The sequence below is a fragment of the Gadus macrocephalus genome, chromosome 1 (genome assembly GCF_031168955.1).
Source record: "Gadus macrocephalus chromosome 1, ASM3116895v1".
Lineage (NCBI taxonomy): Eukaryota > Metazoa > Chordata > Actinopteri > Gadiformes > Gadidae > Gadus > Gadus macrocephalus.
Window position 1 is genome coordinate 12,989,939 of NC_082382.1, and position 11,134 is coordinate 13,001,072.

The 11,134-nt window shown below is 41.8% G+C and overlaps 2 protein-coding genes across 3 annotated transcripts; one reads left to right on the forward strand and one right to left on the reverse strand.

Annotated features, from left to right (window-relative positions):
• Positions 1 to 1,917: 1,917 nt before the first annotated feature.
• ogg1 (8-oxoguanine DNA glycosylase) lies at positions 1,918 to 4,450 on the reverse strand. 2 transcript variants are annotated; one of them, XM_060046003.1, is made up of 7 exons: positions 3,948 to 4,450; positions 3,471 to 3,826; positions 3,195 to 3,374; positions 2,919 to 3,097; positions 2,473 to 2,620; positions 2,332 to 2,381; positions 1,918 to 2,250 (listed from the first exon to the last, which is right to left on the reverse strand). In XM_060046003.1, exons 1-7 carry the CDS (start codon positions 4,073 to 4,075, stop codon positions 2,059 to 2,061), a joined length of 1,233 nt encoding a protein of 410 aa, XP_059901986.1. In that variant the 5' UTR covers positions 4,076 to 4,450; the 3' UTR covers positions 1,918 to 2,058. The 2 variants fall into 2 exon arrangements, with proteins under 2 accessions (XP_059901986.1, XP_059901995.1); XM_060046012.1 differs by lacking the exon at positions 3,948 to 4,450 and having other exon boundaries at positions 3,195 to 3,291; positions 3,471 to 3,611.
• A 188-nt stretch (positions 4,451 to 4,638) lies between these two features.
• Positions 4,639 to 10,997, forward strand: qars1 (glutaminyl-tRNA synthetase 1). The gene is made up of 23 exons (XM_060045044.1): positions 4,639 to 4,825; positions 5,280 to 5,430; positions 5,865 to 5,974; positions 6,075 to 6,150; positions 6,255 to 6,319; positions 6,432 to 6,485; positions 6,571 to 6,634; positions 6,717 to 6,788; positions 6,918 to 7,003; positions 7,173 to 7,259; positions 7,344 to 7,443; positions 7,547 to 7,625; positions 7,725 to 7,964; positions 8,071 to 8,163; positions 8,260 to 8,397; positions 8,626 to 8,713; positions 8,798 to 8,944; positions 9,101 to 9,202; positions 9,305 to 9,397; positions 9,735 to 9,865; positions 9,949 to 10,015; positions 10,111 to 10,236; positions 10,447 to 10,997. The coding sequence occupies exons 1-23, from the start codon at positions 4,715 to 4,717 to the stop codon at positions 10,495 to 10,497; spliced, it is 2,331 nt and encodes a 776-aa protein (XP_059901027.1). The 5' UTR covers positions 4,639 to 4,714; the 3' UTR covers positions 10,498 to 10,997.
• Positions 10,998 to 11,134: the final 137 nt, after the last annotated feature.

Here is an 11,134-nt window from a genome sequence, read left to right on the forward strand (position 1 = left end):
AGAGGTCATTGTATGCAAATGTACTTAGATGACTGAGTAAAGCTGTAGCACCGAGAAATGCCCCCACCCACATGTTCACATGCACACACACATACAGACACTCCACCCATATGGGACGACCAATATCAACACCCCTTTCCTCGTCTAGACATAAAGAATAATCTCCCCAATTTTGGTTCAAATTATGGAGGTCTCCTTCAGTGCCTGAGTCCCCCACCAGCCCCCCTTCTTTGGTCTTCACTGTGACTTGTTTAAGGTAATCTGTACAATCTCTGTCTATGTATTCAGTTTAGGTCCAGTGTCGGGTAGAATTGTGTTTTTGCAATCTATTCTGGTTGAGGAATGATAATATTCAATACTTTGGATTGGTGGATGAGGGGTGTGGAATTAAACCAGACAGTCAGACCATATTTGGTCTGTTGACTGAGCAAAGGAGGGGGATCCTGTGAGAGTCCATTAAAGGTGAGGAAGAACACATTCCCTTTGCATAAGACAAACCAGTCTTATACGAAGAGAGTAGGAAGAGAAAGAGAGTAGCGAGAAAGAGAGAGAGACAGAGACAGAGACAGAGACAGAGACAGAGACAGAGACAGAGACAGAGAGAGAGAGAGAGAGGGAGAGAGAGAGAAACAGAGAATGCCACCGTTTTGCTAACCTCCCACCAAACTGACCCTCAGATTGGGCCACCCAGAACGACGGACGACTAAAGCAACACTTTTGCACATCTGCATGTTGACGTAGGCCTCTTTCAGGTGCAGTGATTCTGTCAGGAGTGCCCTCTGGTGCATTTAAAGGAGACATAGAACTACAAAAGATAACATGAAGCCGCTGCTTTAAAGGGAGAGAGTGAGAGTGAGAGTGAGTGTGAGAGAGAGAGAGAGAGAGAGAGAGAGAGAGAGAGAGAGAGAGAGAGAGAGAGAGAGAGAGAAAAAATAAAGAACAGACACAGATAGAGATAGAGAGGGACATCCTTTCAACAGAAACATCCCAGAGGACCCATCCCAGGCAGAAACTCATCGCTTACATAATTGGTCACAATGAGGTTATTTTTTTCTTATATTTTGGGGTTCTTTGTGTTTTGTTCTGAATTGGACCATGCTGCGTTATCCAGCAACATTTTCTTCCTCCAACAAACACACTGTTGTTTACCAGCTTTATTTTGGTCTGCCTGTGTGGTGCTTTCTCCCAGGACTCTGCCCTCAGGCTGGGGCCGGCATCTCATCTTCCGCTCGGAAATGGACATGAAAGCTGACTCACATGTAAATGAACACACATGGCTGCACACTCTGACAAATGAATAACTATTTATGGAAAGATTTTGCACGTGTTTATGCCAATGGCACTGGCACAAATGCCGTTGCCATTGGTATGTGGAACCTATATTGTAGGCAAATGATTTGACCCACTTTTATAAGTGAGAAAGACATCCTTGCTCTCTTCCCAATGAGAGTAAAGATCATACTTACTACAAAAGACACAGCATATTGGACCATGGCCAGAGTAACTTTAGCCTAAGGCTAAGAAAGACTAGCTGACACTGCCTACTGAAACTTTTGATCATACTAAACTACTGAATTTTAGATCATACAGAAGTCTGCATTTACATCTACCATATTGACATATTTGGATGTAGGTTGTGTCCTGTGCTTTTATAAGACCCAAATAAAAAACTGTTTTGTGCAATGACACAATTGGGACCCATGAGAAGTGATGAATTTACTCATCTCTTTTTAAGAGTCAGAGGGACAGAGAGGCATAATGAGTGAGCATGCGCATGTCAAAGATGCAATTAAATGCATTAACCTTGGACACCCCGATTCTCCAAATCTATGTAGCCATCTAGTGGCTATTATTGGAAACATGAAAAACATTTACGCTAAAGTTTAAGCTATAGTGATGCGGAAAACCAATTCAATTATACATACTTATTTTATTAATATAGGTTTTATAGGTTTAAAGGTTTTTCGAAACAAAGACAATTCAACAGATTTTTTTTGGTAGTAAAATAATGGATACAAAAATAATCAAACAAAAACAAATTCTGTTATAATAAATGAATCAATCCTGTGGGGCCAGCTTTGCTTTCTTGTGGCACACTGACGTTGGTTTTTCAATTTGATCTAGTTTCTCGTTTTTTATCTTCAACTTTGCCTTCTTAAGGGGCAGGCTAGCCTTCTTGTCATCTTCCAGCTTTATTGACGGCATTTCTTTCAGCTTCTGAAACTTTTTCAGGTCAGCGCAGAATAAAACCTAATAAAAAACAATCCACCTTATCATTTACAATGAAAGAGATATGATCAATTTAAATAAACCACCATAATAAATACCTACCGATTGTGCCCAGCCAGCATAAGGACCCCATAGCTGCCTGAAAAAATCCCCTGTATGAAATAAATGCATTGGATATTTATAGCATTTGTTTGCTCACTGGAAACTTTTTGAAACTGTTGAAAAAGGAGAATTCATGCTGACCAATGTCTCTGTTAACTTTGTCAGTAAGGGTCTTTTGTGTACTGCCGGCGGCACATTTGTAGTCCCGTTTAGCGATCTGCCAAATGTGTGTATCCACGGGAACAGCATCCGCCTTGTCAAGGGACATGAGACAGGCACAGTCGGCCACCTCAACAACGGGAGACACAAAGGAGAGATTCAGAGACATTTTAAGTAAATTAAGAATTCACAGAGACATACAAGGCAATTGATGATTGACCAGAAATTGTTTAATTACAATTAAGACAACAATTAAATTGGTCAATTAGAAATTGACCAATAAAGTAATGGAAACAAATGGAAATGTTGGATAATTTATAACTCTTATAAAAAAAAAAAAGAGAAAATGTGGGGTCCTAGGAGCAGTTGGGGAAAAGAATTCTTCCACCAAAGTCTACTCTAAATAAGACCAGCTCCTTCCCTCATACCTTGAGGCCCACACCAGGGAGAGACCGCAGAGAGTTCCGGGCCTGAAGATACGGAGTCCTCCTCAGACCCTGGAGCCAGTCAGGCCCGTGCTGTTCCAGGATTTGTTTGGCACTCTGCTGCAGGAACCGAGCCCTGTATCCAAAACCCAGATCCCTCAGCAGCGCCTCCACTTTGTCATCTGCCAGTCAAAAGAAAGAATACAGATTTTAAAAATGTGTTTTACACACATACACACATATACATACATAAATATACCAGAAAAAGTAGAAATATACCAGCAATGGCCGAGAGGGACGGGAAGTCATAATAGGTGGTCCCATCCAGCTCACACAGTGGCTTGCCCAGGGACCTGCAAAGGTTATCCACCATGCCCTGGATGCGGGAAATGTGGTTGTTGGAGGTACAAATGAAGGAAAACAAACACTCAGTTGGGTTCTGGCGCAGCATTCGAATACCTAGGGGAAAGAAAATAAATTCATCACTTCACTACACACACTACCTCATATCATTTAAGCCTATGGGAAAATATATAAGCTCTAGGAACTACTTGCCTGTGAAAATGTTGGATATATGCTTGAAGTGGGGGTCTGCCAGTCCCCATTCTCTATATAACTCTTCCAGGTTTACATTTAATTGGAAATAATCCATAAGCATTTCTTCCTCTCCTTCTTTCTTGACGGTCACCGGTACATCAATCTCTTCCTCCTTTATGTTTACTATCCGTCTTTTTTCTGACTTGTTAAGCTGCTGTGCAGGACCGTCCGCTTTTCTTTTCCTCTTATCGACCTCTTTATGAGCATCTTTATTATTATAGACGTGATACCACAGTCGATCATCTGTTTGTGTTAGCGTCCAGACTCTTCCTCCCATCACGCCCGTCCAGTGTCCATCTCCAGTCTCTCTCCAGCTGTGAGTTGAGAAGACAATTAAGTGTGTTCTTCTTTTGAATTACTGTGTAACACTGTGCTATGCAGCTATGCATAGCATAGCTGAAACCCAACCGAACAAACCAAGAATGACAAACCTACCGGAAAGTTTGTCCACAACCCAAAGTAAGATCCAACCTGAGTTGAGACCTAGTACAAGCCATTGATGCCCAGGCTGCTCCCCCTACAAAGAGCCTTGCGTGTTTGGCCATGGTCGCGATGATGCTCATTCAACGATTAATACGCATTCCAGACTATAATAGATAACTGTGTAATTATAGGTATTACAATTTTTAAAGGTTGGTTGGAAGTTCGTGGTCAATCATTTAAGTACATCAGACAATCTAGCCAATACATTTTGTTTACAGTCGGGTTAAAGGTATCAAAAATGATGGACAAAAACGTTTCGCGGTGTCATAAGCGTTGATACTGATGGCCAACCAAAACCTTGCAATGGGTTTGTGGCTTTTTGACTGAAGTGTAACTCCTTGTAACGATGTTCAGTGTACGAATGATTTTAGAAATTATATTCAGTGGACATTTTCCTTGTAAAATTGTTCGATGGATAAGACGCAATGTTTTGATGGCTCTTGTAACATCTCTGGATCTGACGCAACATTACACACGTTATGATTTGGTCCCTCCCCTACTGATGTCAACACAACTTTTGATTGGCTCCTTCAGTAAAACTGCGCAACCCAGTTCCTTGGCTATTGGTAAATGCATTACCAAAAACCACCATGATTGGTCAATTTACTTGCATCGTCGTCTTTCCCCTAGTGGTGGAGGAAGTGACCCAACCGGCCGGTAAAGGGCTTTAGCGGCGTGTCGGTCTGGCTGTAGTGTGTGGTAGGTGTGTGCGCTGAAAAATGGCGGATACAGTGACACTTTTCACTTCCATTGGGCTCAGTGAACAAAAAGCAAAAGAAACATTGAAAAACGAAGCACTTACTTCTGCTCTTAAGGATGCAATTGCCCAGGTAATCCATACTTCGAACTGTCAGACATGGATTTAATGTTTCTATCCACCGCACGTTTCTGGTCAGATGCAATGTTACCCTATGCTCTTTTGGTTTTACGTTTTGATTTAAATTGCATGTCATGGAATGTTGTTGCGGTTAAGGCAATCTGATAGTATAATTTTAATCAGATGTGCTTTTTAAAGCAAAATCGATGTAACAGAGCATATTCTCACTTTCATTTTGGCCGTTGTTCCTGTAGATCCACGACCTTTGTGTCGACACTTTCTGAGCAACTATAACAGCTACATATTTTCCCATTTGTCTAAAGTTACTTTTCCAATTTTTTCATAGTATGTATACTATGACAAGAATATAATGACTATATACTCTTATACACTGGCAGCTAAACATGTGTTTTACTACTTTTTCTATTATTTCTCCCCTTGAATCAACTTTTTTTCAATTACAATAGGCCCAGGTTGTCAATGGAGCCACAGGAGTGGACAAAGCCATGGGAACAATGCTGTACAGCATGGTATCCCGTCTCAAAGATACCAAACGCCTGACATTTCTCGCAGACCACATTGCCCGGCACAAAATATGCACAGAACTTCAACTAGCTGGTAATAACAATGACATTATCATCATAACGAAAAATGACATTGGGTATTCCCACTTCCGTTTTTCACATTTTGATTAGTCAGACTAGAAGATTTTTACAAAACATACTAATTATAAAAAGACATGGTCATCACAGATTAAAGTGATGCCCAATCACAATCCCACTTGTTGATAGACTGCAGACATTATCCAGTTGCCGCTTCACAAACTTCAGTATCATGTTCAGGAATCGTTAGGTATTACTCGTAAATGTCTCAAATGTTTGTGGCAAATCTGGCTACAAGTCTTCTAGTGTGTTCCCTTGGTGATGAGGAACATTTTATAACTTGATAGGTCTTCGGTCCAGATAAAGTATTGCATACAGAACGTTGACTCACTTTAATGTTTGCGTAGTTATAAACTCACAGACAACTAACCTGCTCTTGTCGTGTCCTAGCTGCTCTTGAGTTTGTGAAGAACCATCCTCAGGACCCCATCAACCAGGCAGAGTTTGAGAATGTCTGCGGCGTGGGTGTGGTGATCACCCCCGAGCAGATCGAGGAAGCGGTAAATAGCCAGGCATACCAGTCACTTGCATAACAGACTTCCAGGGATACCCAGGTATTTATTAGCCTTGCTTTGTGATGTATCACTGCATTCTTCTCAGGTGGAAGTGGTGATCAACAAGCACAAGGAACTACTGCTAAAGGAGCGGTATCGCTACAACATGGGGCTGCTCATGGGTATGCTTTCAGACTCATTCTAGATAAAAAATAAAGTGTATGTTTAAATTACTTGTAAACCACTTAAAAAAGGCGGCATCAACAATCTTTGTACCCCCCTTCAGGAGAATCACGCACTGCTCTTAAGTGGGCAGATGGAAAGATCATCAAGAATGAGGTGGACGTGCAGGTGTGTTTCAGAAAGGATTGTTCACCAGTAGCAATGTGGGAACTTTAATTCTGTATGTGACTACATTCGCTGCTTGTGTAAACCTTAATAAATGCATTTCTTGTTCTGGTAGGTTCTACACCTATTGGGCGCCAAAACAGAGGCTGACCTAGAAAAGAAGACCAAGGTTAGCCCACGCATTATGAACTGGGGGATGATGAAAACCCTATTTCACTGTCACCCGTGCGTAACCTCTCGTCTTTCTCATGCAGCCTCAGAAAGCGAAAACCTCGGAGAGTGAGGTGAAGGCAAAGAAAGAAGAGGTGGCCGTCAATGGTGAGGTCAAGTTTTCCTTAAGGACAAATAAATGTGTTGCTTGTATATGAAGAAGAGAGTTTAATCTGTCATTCGTCGTTAGGCGAGGTCCAGTCTGAAGGGAAATCTCTAATGGAGCAACTGAGGGGAGAGGCGCTGAAGTTCCATAAAACTGGTTAACCTTTTCTACTTCATTACTTTTAAATTACATCTCTGACTCTGTTGTCCATTGTTCCCCAGACCCCTTCGTTGGGGTCAGGGTTGGTCCATAGGTTAACCTCTCACTCCAATCTTGTTCCTGCAGGAGAGAACTATAAGACGGAGGGCTATGTGGTTACGCCAAATACCATGGACCTGCTTAAAAAGCACATGGAGATTACCGGTGGACAGGTGAAACTCACAACTTTTTGTAATGTTTAGAAAATGTCATATTATACTAGGTGACATGAGTACTTTGGTTATTATTTTGTACTAGGTCCTATCCAATCTGTTTGTGAAATATATTGATTTATGGATTTTTATCACTTGTATCATATTTTTCATTTGGTTTGATTTCAAGATTCGTACCCGCTTCCCTCCTGAGCCTAACGGTATCCTCCACATTGGACATGCCAAAGCCATCAACTTCAATTTTGGTTATGCAAAGGTACCACGTCCTGTCTAGACCCGGTTTGCTGGCATGCTATGTTTGTCGTCTTGTGTCTATAATGTCATTTCTCTCCTTTTGCAGGCCAACGACGGGATTTGTTTCCTGAGGTATGATGACACAAACCCAGAAAAGGAGGAAGAGAAGTACTTCACTGCCATCAAGGACATGGTGGGGTGGCTCGGTGAGTCTGTGTTTGTTGAGCTGAGCTCTTTTTCAAATTGTTATATATGCCATGCCTTTTAAAAAAATTAAAACGGTGACCCTTAATGTTGCGTGTCTCGTAGGTTACGAACCATACCAAATCACCCACGCATCGGACAACTTCCAGCGCCTTTATGACCTCGCGGTGGACCTGGTCCGTAGGTAGGTCAAACCGTGGTGGTGGTGGTGGTGTGCCAGTGTGGGATGCTCTTCAGGTATACTGGTAGAATAGGTCTGCATCCTTCCTCTGTACTCCTTCAGAGGTCACGCCTATGTGTGCCACCAGCGGGGGGAGGAGCTCAAGGGCCACAACGCCCCCCCATCCCCATGGAGAGAGCGCCCCATGGGGGAGTCGCTGGTTTTGTTCCAGAGGATGAAGAAAGGGCTTTTCGCCGAGGGCGAGGCGACACTGAGGATGAAGATGGTCATGGAAGACGGGAAGATGGATCCTGTTGCCTACCGTATTAAATACACCCCACATCATCGGACAGGAGATGCATGGTACGTATATTGTTCTTGTTTAACGATCATCTTTTCTGTTTATCTTCTGTGCAGCAAAACCTAATTTGCAAATTATGCCAATAACTTTCCTTTCACACTCCTCCAGGTGTATCTACCCAACCTACGACTACACTCATTGCTTGTGTGACTCTATTGAGAATATCACACATTCACTTTGTACCAAGGAGTTCCAGGCAAGGTATGCAGTGTGACACTTGTAAGGTTGGCGAGTGACCATCCATTTATTCATGATTCCATTTTTTTGGCTTATCCATTGTTTGTTGTTCATTTTTAGACGGTCCTCGTATTTCTGGCTATGCAATGCTCTGGATGTTTACTGCCCAGTGCAGTGGGAATACGGACGGTTGAACCTCACCTACACTGTCGTATCCAAGAGGAAAATCATCAAGTTGGTAGAGACAGGAGTTGTCAGGTAAGATGCCTTTCAACCCTTAATAAAATACATATATAATTATCCAAACACACCTTATATCTGCATAACTAGATTTTAATTATTACTCGTAACTTAGTTTACACCTTCTATACCTATGGTTACACATTGTTTTACATTATGTATTTCAGTGTGGGTATTGAATGTGTGGGAAAGGTGTTGAATTGTGATTGGTCCACTCTTCATGTTCGTCCATGCTTTTTACTCTAGAGACTGGGATGATCCTCGCCTCTTCACACTTACCGCACTGAGGAGGAGAGGTTTTCCGTCTGTGGCCATCAACAACTTCTGTGCCAGGGTATGCAGATAGAAAGCACCATGGGGAAACGAATGGGGTCCTCACAAATGAATTGCCACGTTCCTTAACCAGTTTATATTGCAGGTGGGAGTAACGGTTGCCCAGGTCACCATGGAGCCCCACCTGCTCGAGGCCTGTGTGAGAGATGTCCTGAACGACACGGCACCGAGGGCCATGGCCGTCCTGGAACCCCTGAAAGTCACCATCACCAACCGCTCCGCAGACTTAAAGGTATGGATGGACTAAGGAATACCTTCCTATGGATTTTCTTTTTTTTCTTTGGCTTTACCTGGCTATTTTGGGAGAAAATCTGAACGTAAAATGTCATGGAGTGTTCAGTTAACCATAGTTACAAATAGTTGGATGATTAATCTCCCTTTTTTTCAGTCCGATGTCCAAGTTCCAAACTTCCCTGCCGATGAGGCTAAAGGCAGCCATGTGGTTCCATTTACAAACATTGTCTTCATTGAACAGAGTGACTTCAGAGAGGTCAGAGAAAAACTGTGTTGTGTACACTTCGAACTCACTACAATTACTATTTTATTTGTGTAACTAGGATTTTGATGGATGACTTGCACCTCTTGCATTTAGGTAATGGAAAAGGGCTACAAGCGTTTGACTCCAGACCAGCCAGTAGGCCTGAGACATGCTGGCTATGTCATCACTGTGCAAAAGGTCATCAAGGTGAGTCTTTTGGTTAGCCTTTATCGCAATTACAATCTCAATGGGCTTCACATGCCCACATTTGACCACCATCCAACTGTTAAGCAAAAAGCAGGAACAAAAGAGAGAAAGACTTTCAAGGGATGGTTAGGAGGCGTTGATTAGGGCAATACTAATTATAATGAAGCTAAACAACAAACAAAAATATATTTAACTATAAATAAAAAAAATGGGTAAGACTAAATGGTTAAACCTTTTGACAAAGCCAAAATGAAATAACTGTAGAATTGTTATTGTTTCCTTTTTGCTGTGCCACTGTTTTATTCTAACCCTACCAATTATGCACCACTCTTGCTAGGATGCTCAAGGTAAAGTGGTAGAGTTGGAGGTGAGCTGCTGTGTTTCAACTGAAGCTAAAGAGAAACCCAAGGCTTTCATCCATTGGGTCAGCCAGCCCCTCAAGTGTGAAGTGCGCCTCTATGAAAGGCTGTAAGTCCTATAAATGACACAACAACACACACGCGCACACACACGTGTGCAGGTTTGAATAACTGGTGGCGCCTATCTTGTAGGTTCTTGCACAAAAATCCAGAGGATCCGTCTGAAGTTCCTGGGGGATTCCTGAGTGACATCAACCCTGTAAGTATGGGTATTGTGATGCAGACAAGGGGACATAGTTGGTAAAAATCGGATTCTGTAACCTTTTCTATTAACGTTATTTTGCTTTCACTCAGCATTCTATGGAGGTGATCGACAGTGCCTTGGTTGACCGCTCAGTCGCAGGAGCAAAGGTTTTAGACAGATTCCAGTTTGAGAGGATGGGATACTTCTCCCTGGACCCTGACAGCACAGCTGACAAGGTATTGTGGGAATTCCTCTGTTTGATATTCAAGGACTTCATATTCAAGTGTTACATTTTTGCTGTACTGGTTTCTGCTAATACAACTGTTAATATTAGCTGTTCATTTTGACTATTTTTTTTACTTTTAAAATCAGTGTTTACCACCAAGACATCTGATCGTAACATGTACATGAACTGTGAGTAATGTAAAGATGTGTGTTGGTTCCAGCTGGTGTTCAACCGAACGGTCACCCTGAAGGAAGATCCTGGGAAGATCTAATGGACTGAGATCTTGTTGCACATCCTGCTTCCTGTAGGCTTGTTTGCATCATTAATTTTGGAACATCAACTGAAACTTAATTATATGTAATATGACCAGCCTAATTCTAACTACATATTGTTGTATTTATTAGTGGGTATATTTCTTAACTGTTTCAAAAGTTACATAATACAATTTTAAATTTTACTTTCCGGACTGGAAAAGCATTATGCATTTGGAAGTTAGCCTCACACAAGTGACCAGAAGCATTTTTCCATCTGCTGCAAGGATATTAATTTATTTTTCTGTTCTGTTAAATGAATTTACCTTTTTATCACAGTAAGGGTATCCTTCAAGTTTCAAGATGTTTAATCATGTTGGTGCGCTTAAATGCGTTATGGTTTTCTAACTAGGGTGCTGTCAAATACAGTAACCTGTGTTTTTGCAGCATTTGAGAGGTGGCACAAGTGTCAATTTAAAAAAAGACCTCAAATAAAATAAGCTGACGTATGCATTAATTATTTTAGCAGTCTCAGCATTATTATTTCTTCAGTTAATTAATACACACTCATGGGTTGACTACTCAGTGAAGTGCCCAACAGTGAAGTGCGTGATAATTAACCAAACAGTCTGTAGTCACATAAACGCCACATCTCCT